Source organism: Dermacentor albipictus, chromosome 10 (assembly GCF_038994185.2).
Source record: "Dermacentor albipictus isolate Rhodes 1998 colony chromosome 10, USDA_Dalb.pri_finalv2, whole genome shotgun sequence".
Classification (NCBI taxonomy): domain Eukaryota; kingdom Metazoa; phylum Arthropoda; class Arachnida; order Ixodida; family Ixodidae; genus Dermacentor; species Dermacentor albipictus.
In genome coordinates, this window is record NC_091830.1 from 17,397,397 (window position 1) to 17,416,580 (window position 19,184).

The following is a 19,184-nucleotide window of genomic DNA, read 5'->3' on the forward strand; positions in this document are numbered from 1 at the left end:
CAGCCTTTCTCGATACGCACTATACTGATATCGATGGGTCTTGCGCTATTCTGAAGAGTCAAATTATACCGCGTGTCGGCAGCAATCTTTTGGTTTCTGCTTTCAACGAAAACTGCCAGAAATAAAACAATTGTAGATAAGCGCGAAGTTCATCATTCTAACTCGAAACCACAATAAAATATCGCAGTACTGCGTACTGCATCAGCTAGCACGCCCAAAGCGCCCAAAGCTCACGAACAAAGCTTTCGGAGGAAATTCACGTGACCAGTGTAACAAATAGTAACGTACATGTAACAGCTTTCATTAGTCGAGACGAAGTTTATTGAATTAACTTACAGCGCATAATGAAAGTGCCCATATCACGCGGGTCTTTTTGCACGAAATGACGTTTGCGTTAAGCGCACGCGGCATTCCCCGTCATGACGAAACTGCCTAACGGTGACTAATTTCATCGTAGCGTGGCGGGCACTTACTGTTTCGTGTCGGATGACCGTCTCTAGGGACTCGAGGCTCTCATCGTCCTGCAGGTCGCTTCTGTTTCCGTATATGAGCTGAGACCACCTTGACCGGAAACGAAAAATCAGTACTTATCAGATAATAGATACTTATAAGCTTGTCACGCGCCGCGGTTGCTCAGTGGCTATGGTGTTAGGCTGCTGAGCACGAGGTCGCGGGATCGAATCCCGGCCACGGCGGCCGCATTTCGATGGGGGCGAAATGCGAAAACACCCGTGTACTTAGCTTTAGGTGCACGTTAAAGAACCCCAGGTGGTCGAAATTTCCGGAGTCCTCCACTACGGCGTGCCTCATAATCAGAAAGTGGTTTTGGCACGTAAAACCCCATAATTTAATTTTTATAAGCTTGTCCGTAACGTCGTACCGTTCATGGAATACCGGCTTACCAGAGCCATGGAGGCCATTAGTCAACGTTCGTGGCGACATCTTGCGACGCCTTGAACAACTATACAGCGCGCTTGAAATGTTGCCGCGTTCGTAATTGTTCTCTTCGAATGAAAATTACAAAAAGCACTGCATGTGAACGATTATGTCGCTACCTATGCCTTACACACCAGCAACTAAGTACAGCATGACAACTAATGGTATCATTTACTTTGTGTGCTCTCTGGCTAAAATCTTCGTCACGAGGTGCCCCTGTCAGCGTTGCGCGATATTTCGAAAATGATAATACGTTTATGAATGACCCAAATATCTCAAATGCTAGCCTGTCCGTAGGTTTATCACCGGTAACGGCACATCGGAACATCGTAGACATCGATAAAAAGCAGCAGCCGCTGGTAGCGCTATATTGTGACGGTTGATTCAACTACACTGTTTTAGAGACGTTTTCGTGCTGCGCAGTTGTTTTCGCAAAAATAAAAGAAAAATTCCACTGCACGCTAATGAGTGTTGCTGGCAACGTCTTTGTACCAGCGGATAAACAGAACGTGGTCACTGCACTTGTAGTTTTGTGTGCTCTTGCGTTGACAAGAGGCTGAGGAAGTTAGTAGGTAATAACGCTAAGAAGAGGACTGCGTCTAAAACAAAAACCGCCAACACATACACCGGAGTTTGCCCCCACCCTGTTCATTTTTACCTGCGTCTCTATTTTGTACGCTTGCTTTTTCTTGCCATGCGCGCTTCTGCGGACGTCGGCGTCACAAAACTGCCTCAACCAGCATTGCTGTGAACTATGTCTATAAGTTTGCAGAAACGGAAAATCTCTCGAATGCTTCCTTTCTCTTGTTAGGGTGGAGGTTGATCCGGTTTATTGTGTGGCGGGAGAATTTCTTATATATAGACGCAAGATTTTGTTTATTCACAAATAACTTGCAGGGCCGCTTTACGAGGTTCTGAGTATGGGGGACTTCAAGCAAGGGATATAAATGAAAATAAAATAAAAGGTTAACAAAAAAGCACACACATACAAGCGGAAATTGGACCGATGAAAACCCATTACAAGTAACAGCAGAAACGAAAAGGACATACGAAGGATCACGGGTGTGTGAACATTCTAAGCTCTTGTATAATGAATCGAACGGTGCCGCATATCGATTTGGCATTAAAATCGAATAGCCGATATTTTGGAATACATATATATTCCGCATATTTTTCGAATATTTAAAATCACCGGCTGCGCGCGATGAAGCATAATATTGTAGCAGATGTGCGAGCAATTTATTCTCGGCGGCCAAAAATGAGCATCTATTGGTATATGCATGAGAACGGTATGGCAGTTCTTACTTCTGGTCATCCTTGTGTAGTAAGGCCAGCCTGCTGTAGTTCTTCGCAGTTCGGTTCAGTACGCTGTACAGGGTGATCAGGCCCTGGAAAATGAAGTAAAAGCGCTTTGCGTATACGTGAGCATTGCCATTATTGGACAATTATCATGGATTGCGGTGCCCACTCTACAGAGAGCCCCCTAGAAAGCTGCATTAATGAAACAGAGTAAAATGGAGGGCGAGGGGAAATATCCAACTTTGTCCAATACGAACAGAATAGTATGCAATACCATATGGAACGCAATAGTACGAAATAGTAAGTATCGAATATCGAATCAACTATCGGATAGTAAAACCAAGAGGCATATATTCCCAGGAAGATTGTTTATTTTGGTTTAGTTAGGTGCCGCGCCTGTGCCGACAAGCGCAAAAAAAAAAAAAAAGACAGCTTACCGGCCATCAGGAACAAAGGATCAGATTTAAACACAAGTTCACTAATTGGCATTAAAAAACTGCATGGCTAGCCTCTCAACACCTTTAGAACCTAGTTGCAAACAAGCTTTCGAAGAGAAAATGGCTGTTGCATAACTAGCTTCCAAAAACGCTCAATAAATTATTGTCGCGAAAAGACCAGAAACTGTAGGGGAAAAAAGCTGCTGAAGGACTTGCGTGTCGTAGACACATGCAAAAGGATCCGTTGCGAAGAAAACAACACAGGACGTGGCGTAAAAGATAAAAAATGCTACATGACTGCAAAAAAAAAACACTAAGTGATACACTCTGGCAGTGTCGTCTGCCCGTGTCGTCTGGACAAACTCGCACGATGGGCCCTACGTCTACAGGAACACAACATCCGGGTTGTCTGCCACTCCGGTCGCAAAAATTCTGACGCCAACGATTTATCACGTTCGCCGATGCCACCCGACGTCGACAGCGTTTCACCCCTGACGTTCGCTCTGTTACCTTTGCCCATCGCCGACTTGGCTTCAGAGCAGTAGAAGGACCCACGGATAGCCACTTTTCTGAACCTTCTGAAGAATCCTGTAGCACCACCGGTTTCTCGTGCGCTCCGCCGTCAAGCACCACATTTCGCAATTCGAGGTGGACTTCTCTACCGCCGAAATATTACCACTGCGACGGACGCCAGTGGCGGCTCCTAGTGGTCGCCGCGCGAACTTCGTATAGCGATATGTGGCGCTTCATTTCACGTTGACCCACACCGTACAACGCGGCAGCAATTAGACGCTTCGTCATGACTTGTAGTACATCTGCGTCTTGATAGCACAAGTTAGTCGACGGCCACACAAAGTGATAAGCAAGAGCTCGTTGAACAACACCGTCTGAAAAAAAAAAAAGACCTGAACTTGTTATCGCTCGGTTTCTTTGATTTGCAATGTTACGTGAAGAGCCCTTAGTTTTTTTCTCCGAGACAGATTGGGGGGTGGGGGGGGGGGTGACACCAATCATTGTAAGTTTTGCAGGATCAATGCATAGGCGACAGCGAAGCCAGGGGTCGTCGACGATGTGCATCAGGATGTCAGGCGATGCCCTTACGCCTAACCCGTTATAACAAATATTACTGCGATCAGTTTACGTGTAACTGCGATACCAGGCGTCATGTTACAAATGGCGTGGTACAACATGGCGGCTTGCGTCCTGTTTGTAATTGTCCTTTAAATTATATAATCATGATCAACGTTATTTTGACAGCTGTCGACAAAAATTGAAGCAAGGTAACCAGCCCAGCTATGATCGATACTAGTGCTTAAAAGCTGAACGATTTGATTCAACGCCGGGGCGGCTTCATTCAAATGGGGGCGGAATGTATTAAATATATGTTGGTGGTCCAAGCTTACACATAATTGAGCGGTAAATATTTCCCGCTGACGAAATTGGAGCGAAGTTTACTATTACTAGTTTATTATAACGGTCATTATTATATTGCGCGTAGTGTTACACTGACGAACGTAAAGGACAGGACGCGGACGTACGTAGCGCAAACTACTAACTGTTTAATACTGTTAAAGAACGCGCTTATATACAAGGAGATATGGCGCGGGGGTGGGGGGGGGGAGGAGGGTAGATATAAAAAGATAGGACAAGGAGACGACATGTGATCATACTTTGGGCCAGAGATACTTCGTTTACTTGCACCCTTTCGCCCTGGCAAACTCGACCTCAGCTTCGATAAGCGCGATGGACGGAGTGCTTACGCACATTTCAACGGAACAAGAACTATGGCAGGCACTTGCGATAGCTAAAGAAAAAGAGATGTGCGTAAGCACTCCGTCCATAGCGCTTATCGAAGCTGAGGTCGAGTTTGCCAGGGCTAACGAGTGCCAATGAACGATGTATGGCTGGGCCAAAGTATGATCACATGTCGTCCCTTTGTCATATCTTTCTATATCTCCCCACCCCCTCCCCGCGCCATATCTCCTTGTATATAAGAGCGTTCTTTAACAGTATTAAACAGTTGGTAGTTTGGGCTACGTACGTCCGCTTCCTGTCCTTTCCGTTCGTCAGTGTAACACTAAGCGCAATATAATCATGAACGTCCATCAACTAGCCTCGTTCATTGCTTTAATAAATTAGTATACCGAATTTAGCAATATTTGTGGTTCAATATATCAGGGTTTCTTTGCATGGGAATCACGCGATTCTATCGTCACCAGTGGGGTTATTGTAACGAGGAGGTTACTACATCCGGGAATGTCACAACAAGGTTACTGCATCCGAGTCTTTCACAACTAGGTCCCGAGTACTCTACTTCAAGATTAAATAAAAAGGCTACCGAATTGGCCAAGTTGGTATGTCATGTTTACAGCCGAGAATGATAGCGCCAAGCAAAGAAACACCGGGTGACGGGACAAGAACAGCCGCTTGAAAATCAGTATTTTTTTTCGGGCTGGGCAGGACGAGTGCTCCCGAGGAAGAACGCTTCACTCACCACCCACATGACGAGGTTGATGACGAGGTTCTCGGGAATGCCCTGGTAGCCGGGAGCAAGCGTGACGGTGAAGTTGCCCTTCTTGAAGAACTTGCACTTGATCGCCTGCCTCTCCTCGAAGAGGACGAACTCGTCGCTTTGCCAAGGCTTGTGAGTCATCTTCGAGTCGCGAAAAATGCTTAGTCGATGGCTGTGAAAGAAAAAGAAAGGCTGATCAAACTCAAACAATCGCAAGCTGTTAGGCATGCTCGTCTCAATGTGCTGCTATGAAATCTCTCTACAAGCGTGCCTCACAATGACGGCTGCGCTGTTCAGTCTCTAAGAAGTACAGTATAGTCGAGTGAGCTTGTCTATAGCCTTGGAAAGTGGGCTAAGTAAGCGATACCATCAAAATAATAGGAAGTCTATAGTGTTTTGGAGGTTCCGGGGACTGCCAAGCGACAACAGATAAGCAGTCACTGCAAATAAAATAGAAACAGCGCCCTTTTAATGTCAAAATAATTAGGCAGAAGACCTCGAGGAATGAAAGGGCATTATGCTTTAAGCTAACAATTCACGGGTCGACCAGGACAACATACAGAGAGAAACACGGTACGTGGCTGCGCTGACGCACTGCCTTACGTATGTCGTCTTGTTTCTGAGATCGCCGATGTGTAGCATTAAGCTGCGCCCCGGCTAGTTCACGCAAAAAAAAATATTTGACAGCATAGGGTGCTAGAATGTAGCAGCTCTCTAGTGCTGCACGACATCATCCCGACTTCAGAATACATGTACTCGAACCCTGCGCTAACGGACAGGGTCAAAAGCTTCTCGATTGCTAAACAATTTATGAATGTGTTACACATCCTGAAAAGCAAGTCACATAAATCAGTTCACGCCAGCTTGTCGACCTGGCCACTTAGCCACCCGCCGTGGTTGCTTAGTGGTGTTGTGCTGTTAAGCGCGAGGTCGCGGGATCGAATCCTGGCCACGGTGGCCGCATTTCGATGGGGGCGAAATGCGAAAACACATTAATTTAGGTGCACGTTAAACAACCCCAGGTGGTCCAAATTTCCGAAGTCCCACATTACGGCGTGCCTCATAATCAAAAAGTGGTTTAGGCACGTGAAACCCAATAATTTAATTTAATTTTGGTCACTTAGCCGACACTGACAAACCCTCGCAGGGATGTTCGCCCAAAGTACAAGGTACCTGCTCGACTCAACCCGATATGAAATTTCCATGAAACCAACCGGCGAGCACGCTGATGCTTTAAGCCTACTCTAGCCTTTTGCTGTCGGGACAGTGCAAACACCGCTAAACTTCATTCACCCCGAAATGACGCATGCATTAACCACAAAAGCAGCAGTTCAGGACCATCAAGCCTACTTCACCTGTCCTGCGCTCCTAAACGTAGCTAAACTTGACCCAACCTGATAATGAGCTTGCGGAAACCAGACAGGCAAGCATGACGGACTATCAGATCTGTTTTTTTTTCTATCTGTTCTGTGCAAATGATGTTAAACTCGATCCAACCCGCATGAACTTTTCACGTCCAAGAACATATTCGACCTTTTACTCTCAGGCCTGTACAAAGGCTGTTCCGCTAAACCGATGTGACATCTACACGAACACGACTTGGCATGGCGTTTTCCTTTCTTGTCCCATAGCGAGCGATGTTTTCGCTCTTAACGCCATGACGTCCTGCTCGACCTCCCACTGTCAGGCATGCGAAAATGCCGTTAAACTCGACACATCATGACATGGCACTCACATGAAGCCTACAGGCAAAAATATCGGTCAACGAAGCCTGCTCGACCGTCTGCTGTCGGACTTGTACAAACGCCGCTAAGCAAGATTACCAAGAGGAGAGAGTCTCAGAAATGATGTCCGCTCACCTGAAGACTAATTGCTGGCTCGAAAGCAGGAGGAGCTCGGGGCAGGTGCCTACCTTGGCGGGCGGAATTCCTTCTTCTTTCTCATTAGAACGTGGCGCGTGCTTGAGCTGACGATTGACGATAGCACTGACCGATAATTTCTGATAAAGGAAGAAAGCACACTGCAGGCATGATTTTGCAAACAATTGACAATCTTTTGACCGAATTGTCGGGGCTATTTTTTTTCTGAGGAGGAGGGCTTTGGAAATCCATTGCACCAGTTCGGCCTGTCCTTGAACGTTGTTGAAGAATTCGGAAGATCCACACGTGGGTGCACGCACGGGAAGGTATGTAGTGCCGCTGAAAGCAAGCTGAATAAAAGGTTAAAGTTATTTGCGCTTTATTAAAGCGTATAACTTTGGCTTTACCACCCGTTTTCGTTGTCAGCGGCCGGACTTTCTAGGCCGATGCAATGGTAAGCACACAATGTCGCAAACGAGTTGCGGGACCTGTTCATTGCAGAATGTCAACTTGCTCTTTGATGATGATAGTGATGTGTAGGAAGAAAATTACGCTTATTCTACAACCCTTGAGGAAGCACGCCGAAGCGTCGTCACAGGAGAGGGAAGTGAAAGAGAGAGGATGACGGGTAGTAGACTCCACCATGTGCAGAAGCGGACACATGGTGGTGCTCATCAAAGGGGATCTCTTTGAGACGCGCATGCTATCACAGCGGAGGAGCTTTGTGGAACCTGAAGCTGTGTATGGCTGGTGGTGGCGTCGCGTTGTGTTTCTCTGTAAGACACCTTCATAGTGCAGGCTCTCGACTATCAAGTCGCTCTATTACTGCGATAACAATTATATGGACACAACACGCAAATTTGCGCCGTCGGCGTCGCCATGAGTCTCTGCATATATATATATATATATATATATATATATATATATCTATATATATATATATATATGCATGCTTTATGATTATCCATGCAGTCTGTCCTGGTTATATTGCTACACTATTCAACCCCTAGAGTTGCTTATAACAGATGTTATGTTATTGACTATATTATTCCAAAGAACTTGTCGCGTGAAGCACAAGTCGTAGGCGAGAGTAGATGTCGCCATTCACAGACAGGGATGCGCAAAGATAACTTGAGATGATATTATTATACACAAACACAATACTCATATGATAAGTATGCGGGATACAGATACAAGGTGTCATCATGTCATGTGTACGCGATACGATACTCGCCACCTGTGTCTTAAGACGCTTAGACAGCGTTCACGCATTTGTCATATCTCCACTGCAGGTACCGTTACAAGTAAACAGTAAAAGCGGCTGTTAAATTTTATAACTCCTGCCCGAGGATGTCGCTACTTTCATATTTACTCTTTTAAGCCATACAAAATTTTCGGGACTGAAATATACAGCATACTAAATAGCCATTACGCGACACTCCACGGGAAAGGCAGTCACGCATGAAGATGTTCTTCCAAATAAACAACTTTTACTTCCCACCCTTGTGACCAGTACAAAGAACTGCTTTTCGGACTAATATTAAAGAGAATCAACGACGTATATTTCTACATGTTTGTATATGCAGTTCCTTATAGGAAGGCATGCTCGCCTACTACGGAAACCCTTATTCATCGATTAAGGCTAGGCACTGCCTACACAAAGCATTTCTTACACAGAATTGGCCGTGCGAAAACCCCTGAATGTGATTGTGGATTTGTAGACGAAGATATGTATCACGTCCTTCTAGATTGCCCACATCACGACACACCAAGAAGCCGACTTAAATCAGCGCTAATTAAATTAGACCGCAGACCTTTCAGTTTAAGGAAACGTTTGGGCCCTTGGCCAACAACGGCCTTGCAGAAGAGTGCTTTAAAAACACTAAAGACTTTTCTTGAAGACAGCGGCATTGCTGGACGTTATTAGCGCTTTCATTGTTCCCTTCATTTCATTGCCACTGTATATATCCATCTGTTTGTGAATTATGTTATGTTGACTGTTCTGTTGTGACTGTATGTGATAATGTATTTACACGATGTATGTACCACCCGCTGACTAGACAATGTGTTATTTGGCGACAATATCTTTTGTACTTTTGAGACTTTCATCTACATAAGTGTGGAGACATTTACATTGTATATTGTATGTACCATGTATTCCTTACGTCATAGTCTTCCTGTGGAAACGTTGCGTGATAAGTCCTGATGGTTGCGTGAAAAGACTATTTGATATGTAACCTAGAACCCTGTACGATGTATGACGGAACCACTCAAGAGATGAGGTACTTCATTAAAACTTCTTTCTGGGCGAGTTGGTGCATACTTGACATAAAAACGTTTACAGCGCAAACACATGCAACCACAAAGTAAGGGACAGACACAAGCGCTTGTGTCCTGTCCCTTACTTTGTGGTTGCATGTGTTTGCGCTGTAAACGTTTTTACGTCAAGAGATGAGGAGTAGCCGGCGCCTTAAACTGTGCGCCAACATCTCCTTCTATCATATCAATAAAAAAAAGACATAAAACAGCGCGCATAAGACAGGACACAGATGTAATGACACCCACGAGTAGTGCTGAAACCAAAAGTTAAAGCTTGTATTGACTCATTGACGTATATAAAAAAAGCACGAATATGCGCATGGCTTGAGTTACCGAAGCCTTCTGACTCAATTAACGTTAAAGAAAAGATTGTCCAAAAAAAAACAGCATTACTGTTTCATGCAAACCAATTGAAGTTCGGCTAAAGTCGTTTTGCTTTTCTTCGATCGTTTCTCACGAAACAGCTGCCACAAAACGCAACGTTGCCACCATCCTTAGGCATCCTTTATTCCACCTCGTTTCATCAAATGAAGCCTCCATATTCCTGTCAAGTTCTGCGTGGTTTCAATTCGAGAAGTGATAGGGGTCAAATATGATATGAAAATGACACGATCAACGGTGTACAGCAGCGACAAATAACTGGCATCTTGGTGATACAAACAGCCGGAAAGATATGGATACGGGAACACCACTGTCATAGGTAACATTAAAGGATAAGTTCGAGATAGTTAGAATGCTAGATAGTTATATATATAGCAAAATGTATCTAGGTTATGTATGCTTGGGAATTTAAAAGGACCCTGATCTAAAGGGAGTGCAATTATAAATTATCGATCGTCATCATCATTAAGTCCAGGTGGAATGTCAATGTATTAGAGGGTTCTAGAATACAGAAATGACTGCTAAATTACTCTCAGTTTTTTTTTCAGTTTAAATTAGTAAGCTTTGAAAGTACATTACAATTATGCATTTTGCCTACGACACGTGCTTCTTGACCAGTATTCATTGTGATAGGCACGGGTGCCGCTCTTTCGACGATGCTGCAGCTGCTCTCTTTCGAACACACTCAAGGTCATTCACTCGGCAGTGATTATAGAAAGCTAGCAACGCAAGATATTTTGCGTTGGGCGTTTTGTTCAGCCGACATGCTCCAGCTCCGATTCCCAAATGGCAAAATCTGGCAATAGAGATATTGCCGATGCAAGCAACGACCTTAAGCTGGGCGTTCTGCCGATGGCCAAGGCCACTTGACAATTTCTTAAAACGTGCAGCAGTCTCGTCTTCAGAAGTGCCAAAGATCGACGGACTCTGAGGCGGAGAACACGATGTATTTCTCTGGCGTGTTCCTTCTTTGCATCTTCTCCGCGAACGGTAAGACGACATCAGTAGTGACATAGTGCTCTATTTTCGCGATTGCGCTATCTTTTAATTTGCACAACACAATGCCACGTGATTTTTCAATTCTATCATGTTAGTGATTTTACTTTGAGAAGAACATTGTGCCTGTAATAAGGTTATTCCTTTAAGCACGTGAGTGCGTCATTGATTCAGGAGATGTGTTTTGAGTGACTCACCGAATTTCCTTGTGGACTGCAACGAAATTATTTAAATTTATTGGTTGGCGAATTCTTGTGTTTGCTCTTGCAGCTACTTGAAAAATTAGTCATTCAGATACGTGCGAGCGCGTGTTTTTATTGCGATGAGTCTGTGCCCTTCCATTGCTTGATGCGGGTACGCATGGTACGCCTTTATTATTAGGTTTCTTAACATCTATTGATTTTGTTCAAAAAGTATGCTTACGGTGCTTCTGTCTTGTGTCTTTTTCTTCGAATAGCTCGCTCTAAGGGAGCCTACATCCCCATTTGTGTACATTCGATGTACAACAGTATATACTTGAATAGCTGCGCCGCAATTTTGTATATTGATGCCGTTCGATCTATTCTGTGCCACTCACCTTTCACCGATCACCCACCGTTCAAGGCTGGCCGATCTCATTCATAGCTCGGCCGGCGCGTCGCCTTGATAAGGTAGAAGCTTGGCCGAGTTGGTTATTCAATAACGACATGTTTGCGCAGCGCAAAAGGCGAGGACTGATTGAAGAACACAACACAGGCGCTGACTTTAACTGTTCTTTATTTGCGAAATCACCAGAACTATATACAGGAGCAAACGTAACAAAAAACAACTTTTGCATTATGCCACACATGAAACCCTGGTGCATCACAGTCAGGTACTTGATTTCGTTTTTGGTGAGGGCAATAGACAGCATGCTGATTCAAACGTCACTCAGCCGCTGTATCTTGTCAGCCTCTATGATTTCACCTACATGATTCAAACATGATTTCAAGTGTAAGCTTTTCTCGGTGTTTGGAGATCACGACACACTTTTAAAATTCAGGGTCACAATGGCAGTCTGTGCAGTGAATGCCGATATGACCTTGCACGGCGGCGTAAAAAACTGTAAACATGCTCTTTCACTCGCTCATTTAAACATCTGCCTGGTTGGCCAACGTATTTCTTTCCGCAAGTCAGGGGAATCATGTAAACCATGTTCTTATGTCCTTCCTTCGGCCCTCGTCTTTTGCGCTTTGCACAAATGCGTCGCTTTGATCACCGACGAAGCACGAAAATAGATCGAAAAGTAATGGTATCGCCAGCGGCATCGCTACAAAAACGTGGTGCTGTTAGTCCTCTCCCTGTCACATTATTTCGGTGGTGCAAATATTTTTTTTAGCTAAGACAAACTTTAAACATTGCGAATGGGGCGCCGTGATTTCTCGGCGCGTACCATGTTCTGTTGCTACGCACGAGCTAGGTGCCGAGTTTCATTCACGACTTTATCTTATTGGACGCACCACTCTCGTTCATGGAGAGAGAGAGAAAACAAGGGTAGGAAAGGCAGGGAGGTCAACCAGAACAGCATCCGGTTTGCTACCCTACACTGGGGGTGGGAGAAAGGGGAATAGAAAGGGGAAGAAAGGGAGAGAGTAAGCACTGAGTACGTGTGGGAGGGACACCATACATAAGGACACTCTAAGCGGTCTGTTAAGCCCGTGCACTTCAAGTACCGCACTAGCGCACGAATCGCTGTTCGAGCCAGTGACGGGTGTGGCCACGGTCCGAGTATCTTTGACTCGGTGAACGGTCTCGAGTCCAGTCTGCGTAAAGTTGCCCGCAGAGAGAGGTGATGGAAATTAACACTCAGCCATTCACCCGGCGTTCTTTATACACGCCAGAACTTGGGTTGGGACATTTATTTATTTATTTATTTATTTATTTATTTATTTATTTATTTGTGCTGCCAATCTGGATGCCTGAGTTAAGGCATGAACTAGGGTGGTTGCTTGGGCTAGTTGGTAATTCATGATCAAAAATAACGTACAGCGCGAAGGACAAGGAGTGCGAGAGACGACATACACAGCGCTGACTTCCAACATTATTTTATTTCGTTGCCACATCGTGTGTGTATATATATATATATATATATATATATATATATATATATATATATATATATATATATATATATGTACAAGAGGGGGCAACGAAATAAAATAATGTTGGAAGTCAGCGCTGTGTATGTCGTCTCTCGCACTCCTTGTCCTTCGCGCTGTACGTTATTTTTGATCATGAATTACCAACTAGCCCAAGCAACCACCCTAGTTCATGCCTTAACTCAGGCATCCAGATTGGAATCCCGGCAATGGATGCCCAAGTGGCCTTGTACAGTGCTGTGGACGTTCTTACAGTGCTCCCTTAGACGATCTTTTAAGCACCTGCCTGTCTGTCCAACATATTTACTGCCGCAAGACAGGGGAACATGGTGGACTACATTCGTTGTGCACGTCACAAAACTTTTTCTGTGCCCGACAAAGGGACAACTACGATCTGATGTAGGCGCGTTTACACGCTTACAGAGCCTTGCCAACTTTTCCGGGGCTGAGAAAACGACTGTGATTCCTGCACACTGCCAAATTTTCTTTAGCCTATAGGAGACATCATGCACATACAGTAGCACTGCAAACCTGCGTCTTTCAGCCAGCTGGTTCCTTGACTAAGCGGGCTCATCACATTTTGTGCGCCTCAGAAGCTGTTCCGCTGAAGTTTTAGCGAGACACAGCTTACAGCTCACCCGGGAAATTGTGGAAGCTGATTTCATCAGAAAACTTGGTAGTTTGTGCATTAGGGCCCCCTCTATCACGCTGACCCCTAGTGAAGTCACGTATCTAAACAGATAGAAATCGTAATGTTAGTTTTTTTTTTCAAGAGACAATGCTCTTAATACAGTGACTTGCTGTTAGAACACCCCTTGAGACTGCCTTTCATTTTCTGAGCATGCCCTCTCTTGTATATATTATTACGATATGATTGAGCGATGCTCAAGAGACGAGCCACCGCGAGAACGATGAAGAAGTTGGTCGGTTTCCTTGGCACGAGCGAGTGTCAGCCTGGCTGCCTGGGTCCAGTGGAAATAGCGTGTAAATAGCAACTCTCGTCTGTGTCTTTCCACACGTAACATTTCTGGTGGAGGTCAGCGATCCCCGTCCTCACCACGGAACTCCGAAGTGATCGGCACACCGAGCTTGTCACCATGCCTCCCGGTGATGAGCCCGCCTCCGCAACGGCTTCGGCTTGTCCGACTGCTCCACTCGTCACGGTTGCCCCACATCGTGACCCAGGTGTGTTCTCTGGCCTGGAGGGACAGGATGTCGACGACTGGATCAAGCTCTATGAACATGCCAGCGCTAATAACAGGTGAGACCCAACGATTATGCTCGCCAATGCCATCTTTTATCTCGGTGGCACCCCACGCGTGCGGCACCAAACACACGATGACGAAATAACCAGTTGGGACAGTTTCAAAGAAGAACTACGGGAACTGTTCGGCGACCCCATTGGGCGCAAGGCTACCGCGAGAAAGGCTCTTGCGTCTCGTGTTCAGTCACCTACAGAGCCATACGTTTCCTACATCCTCGATGTCCTGGCTCTATGCCGTAAAGCTGACGATCATTTGTCCGAAGCAGATAAAGTCGCACATGTGCTAAAAGACATCGCCAACGACGCTTTCAATTTGCTTGTTTTCGGCAACGTGTCGACTATCGACGCCATTATAAAAGAATGCCGTTGACTTGAACAGGCTAAGAGCCGTCGTATCTCACACCACATTGCGCGCCTACCCAACACTGCTGCTACGTCGACATGTGAGGGTCGACGACGTCAGACCACCACCTTTGACGACGTCACCCGTATTGTTCGCCGCGAACTCGAGGCCGCCTGTTTGCCAGCCTCTTCTCCACGCCGCCTCCCGATCCGCCAGCAACCACCATTGCGACGATTCAGGCTGTCGTCAGACAAGAATGTGAAAACATGGGTCTGAACACCATGTGTTCCACATCTCGACCCAGGGTTCCCCATTTATCTAGCGGCCCTCCTCGTCCCCGGCAGTCCTTTTCTGCCACATCTCGCCGCAGCCCGTCCGAATGGCGTACACCTGATGACAGGCCGATCTGCTTCCACTGCTGTCGCATCGGCCACGTCGCCCGTCACTGCCGCAACCGATGGCCACCACCTCCTCGGACTTACGCCCCCACTTATTTCCGCACCTTTGGACCTTCTGTACCCTATGCCACCCGCCGTGAACCTACTACCACTGATGTCCCTGCTCCGAACCTTCGCTACAGCCACTCGCCCTCACCTCGGCGCCACCAGTCTCGTTCGCCCCAACCCCGCCGCTTTTCTTCGCCGCCTATCGCCTCCCGCACGCAGCCGGAAAACTAGGCACTGTAGCTTCTGAGGGTGAAGCTGCGTTGTCGACCCTGCCCTCAAATCCTCTGCTCACGTTACCTACTAACCGAAACCTTCTTGACGTTGACGTTGACGGCTATCCTGTCACGGCACTCATCGATACAGGAGCACATCTTTCTATTATGAGTGCTGCCTTCTGACGACGACTGAACAAGCTCCACACCCCAGCGTCGGCACGCGTCGTCCGCGTTGCGGATGGTGGTACTGTGCCTGTCATCGGCATGTGTACGGCACGTGTCAGCATCGCCGGCCGCCACACTCCTGTCCTCTTCCCCGTCATTGCTCATTGCCCCCACGACCTTATTCTCGGCCTAGATTTTCTCTCCGCCCATTCTGCCCTTATTGACTGCTTTTCCAGTACCCTTCGCCTCGAGTTGCCGATGCTCGCAGAACCTTCTGACGCACCCCACTGCCGATTACGCTCCACCGGCTTTCTTCGCCTGGCGCCAAAGTCCATAGCCTACATTGAACTGTTGTCTTTCCAACCAGTTCCTGATGGCGAGTACCTCGTCACTCCTCTGCCCGACATCCCAATACAGTATGACGTCACCGTGCCTCACAGTATAGTTACTATTACTGCGAACCACACTCGCATGCCTGTCAGTAACTTTGGATTGGCAAAGCAAATTCTACCGCAAGGTATTTGCCTTGCCACCATTGATTGTCTCGGCGACCAATACGTGGCAGCGTTACCGACCGGTGGTTCTCGCGACCTTAGCATGCCCATCGCGCCAGCCTCGGGCGTCGATCCCAACATAAAGAAAATGGTTGCGACGGACCTGTCCTCTACGCAGGCTAAAGACCTTTGCGAAGTATTATCGTCCTACCGCGATATTTTCGACTTCGACGATCGCCCTTTAGGCCAGACGCTCGCGGTCAAGCATTGCATTCTTGCTGGCGATGCTGTGCCTATTCACCGACGACCGTACCGAGTTTCTGTGTCGGAACGCCGAGTAATTCAAGATGAAGTGAACAAAATGCTTGATAAAAACATCATTGAGCCTTCATCGAGTCCCTGGGCGTCACCTGTGGTGTTGGTTAAGAAGTAGGACGGCACGTGGCGTTTCTGTGTAGACTACCGTCACCTGAACAGCATTACAAAAAAGGACGTCTACCCGCTCCCACGTATAGACGACGCCCTTGACTGCCTGCACGGTTCCAGATATTTCTCGTCTATTGATCTTCGTTCGGAATATTGGCAGATGGCTGTTGACGATATGGACAAAGAAAAAACCGCGTTCATCACACCTGATGGCCTATACCAATTTAATGTAATGCCGTTTGGATTATGCAACGCCCCTGCCACCTATGAGCGTATGATGGACTCCTTGCTCCAAGGTTTCAAATGGTCCACATGCCTCTGCTACCTCGACGACGTCATCGTCTTCTCGCCAACGTTCGACATTCACCTTGAGCGTCTCACAACTATATTTGATGTATTTCGCCAGGCGAAGCTGCAACTTAACTCATCCAAATGTCGTTTTGGCCACCGACAAATTACTTTTCTGGGCCATCTAGTTGACGCTTCCGGAGTACAGCCTGATCCCGACAAAACTCGCGATGTCCGAGAGTTTCCGGTTCCGAAGACAGCCGCAGACGTTCGACGTTTTGTAGGGCTGTGCTCGTACTTTCATCGTTTTGTTCCAGATTTTGCGACAATTGCAAGGCCCCTAACTAATCTTTTGAAGAAAGGCGTACAATTCTCGTGGGGTACTGCAGAAGCCGCCGCCTTCTCTCGTCTTGTCACTCTTCTAACCTCACCACCCATTCTCGCCCACTTCGACCCTGATGCCCCTACAGAATTACGTACAGATGCCAGCGGTCATGGCGTAGGTGCCGTCTTAGCCCAGCGTCAGCGTGGCAAGGATCGTGTTATTGCTTATGCGAGCCGCCTCCTAGCACCATCGGAGCGCAACTGTTCCATTACGGAACGCGAATGCCTTGCTGTTGTCTGGGCGGTTGCAAAGTTCCGTCCTTACCTTTACGGTCACCCTTTTTCCGTAGTCACTGACCATCATGCTCTTTGCTGGCTCTCATCGCTAAAAGATCCTACAGGCCGGCTTGGTCGATGGGCTTTGAGGCTACAGGAATTTTCATATTCCATGGTGTACAAGTCTGGCCGCCTGCACCAAGACGCTGACAGTTTGTCGCGTTGCCCTGTTGACGACTCTGACTCCTCCAATATTGCCAGTGCTTCTTGCGTATTATCTGTATCCCAGCTGCTTCATTTCGCTGACGAGCAACGCCATGACGCCTACATCAGAGCACTCATCAAGCGTTTTGAACACTCTCCGGCCGATGCTACTCTACGCTTCTTCGTCCTCCGCGACGGTACTCTGTACCGTCGTAACCTTCATCCAGACGGCTCTGAGTTTCTGCTTGTAGTACCTAAACGCCTCCGCTCCACCGTTATAGAAGAGCTTCACGACGCACCAACGGCAGGACACCTCGGCGTATCTCGAACCTATGACCGTGTACGTCGCCGTTTTTTCTGGCCGGGCCTTGCCCGTTCCGTACGACGTTACGTCGCCGCTTGCGAACTTTGCCAATGACGCAAGAAGCCTTCCCAGCTCCCCGCAGGTTACCTGCAGCCGCTCGACATCCCTGCCGAGCCCTTCCATCGTGTCGGCTTGGACCTTCTAGGCCCATTTCCGGAATCTACATCAGGAAACAAGTGGGTTGCAGTCGCGGTGGACTACGCGACCCGCTACGCCGTAACCCATGCTCTTCCGACCAGTTGTGCAACTGATGTTGCGGACTTCCTGCTACATGATATCATATTGATGCATGGTGCTCCGCGTAAATTGCTTACAGACAGCGGCCGCACCTTTTTGGCGAAAGTCATTGCCGACATCATGCGTGTCTGCTCAATACAGCATAAATTTACCACCTCCTACCACCCCCAAACGAACGGCCTCACTGAGCGTTTGAACCGGACCCTTACAGACATGCTATCCAAATACGTTTCAGACGACCACCGTGACTGGGACCTGGCTCTACCTTACATTACCTTTGCATATAACTCTTCCCGTCTCGAAACTGCTGGCTTTTCCCCGTTTTACCTCTTGTATGGCCGCGAACCGACGCTACCACTGGACACTGTGCTTCCGTCCGCCACAGCTTCAACTAGCGATTATGCCCGTGATGCAATCGCCCATGCTGACCATGCTCGCCAACTTGCGCGCGCTCGTCTACAAGTGACTCAAGACAAGCAGAAACAACGCTACGACCTCCGTCACCGTGACGCCCATTTTATGCCCGGCGCCCTCGTGTTGCTTTGGTCACCATCGCGTAAAGTCGGCCTTTGTGAAAAACTGCTTTCCTGTTACACGGGCCCATATCGCGTGGTACGCAAAGTGACCGATGTCACCTATGAAATCGTTCTAGACACGCCCACGACGTCCTCCGCTGTGACAACCAGTGACATTGTCCACGTTGCCCGACTCAAGCCCTACAACTCTCCATGCACCTTGGATATTTACCAGCACCGTGACAGTGCTTTTGCCGCCGGGGGGGGGGGGGGTAATATTACGATATGATTGAGTGATGCTCAAGAGACGAGCCGCCGCGAGAACGACGAAGAAGTTGGTTGGTGCCCTTGGCACGAGCGAGTGTCAGCCTGGCTGCCTGGCTCCAGTGTAAATAGCGTGTAAACAGCATCTCTCGTCTGTGTCTTTCCACACGTAACATTTCATACACACGATGTGGCAACGCAATAAAATATTTTTGGAAGGCAGCGCTGTGTACGTCGTCTCTCGCAGTCCTTGTCCTTCGTGCTGCACGTTATTTTTGATCATAAAGGCACGAGTGAGTGATACCTTAAAAGAGACATAGTGCACAAGATTAAAGTCACCTAAAGAATATACACAGTGTAGAACTAAAAGTAGCAAAATAATTGACAGCAGAATGGTTCCGTATGAAACTACGAGGTGTCCAGAAGAAAACGACTAAACGAATACTACATCAGAGAGGGTGTCGCTTATATAGTATAGTGAGTGGTGAAGAAACAGATACAAG

The 19,184-nt window shown here is 47.2% G+C and overlaps 2 protein-coding genes across 9 annotated transcripts in view; one reads left to right on the forward strand and one right to left on the reverse strand.

Moving 5' to 3' along the window:
* LOC139050283 (calcium permeable stress-gated cation channel 1-like) overlaps nt 1–19,184 on the reverse strand; it is a 148,374-nt gene that overhangs the window by 59,193 nt on the left and 69,997 nt on the right. For 6 of the 7 annotated variants that reach the window (XM_070526499.1, XM_070526498.1, XM_070526500.1 and 3 more), the window contains 3 exons: nt 5,167–5,356; nt 2,242–2,324; nt 474–561 (listed from right to left, as the gene is read on the reverse strand). In XM_070526499.1, the coding sequence (XP_070382600.1) occupies nt 474–561; nt 2,242–2,324; nt 5,167–5,356 (361 nt within the window). Of the gene's footprint in view, nt 1–473; nt 562–2,241; nt 2,325–5,166; nt 5,357–7,043; nt 7,117–19,184 lie in introns of those variants that run through there. The other variant, XM_070526497.1, reaches the window with a different exon arrangement.
* LOC139050285 (venom metalloproteinase antarease-like TtrivMP_A) overlaps nt 10,485–19,184 on the forward strand; it is a 33,949-nt gene continuing 25,249 nt past the window's right edge. The window contains exon 1 of one of the 2 annotated variants that reach the window (XM_070526503.1): nt 10,485–10,733. In XM_070526503.1, coding sequence (XP_070382604.1) covers nt 10,688–10,733 — 46 coding nt within the window. In that variant the 5' untranslated portion in view covers nt 10,485–10,687. Of the gene's footprint in view, nt 10,734–13,805; nt 14,118–19,184 lie in introns of those variants that run through there. The other variant, XM_070526502.1, reaches the window with a different exon arrangement.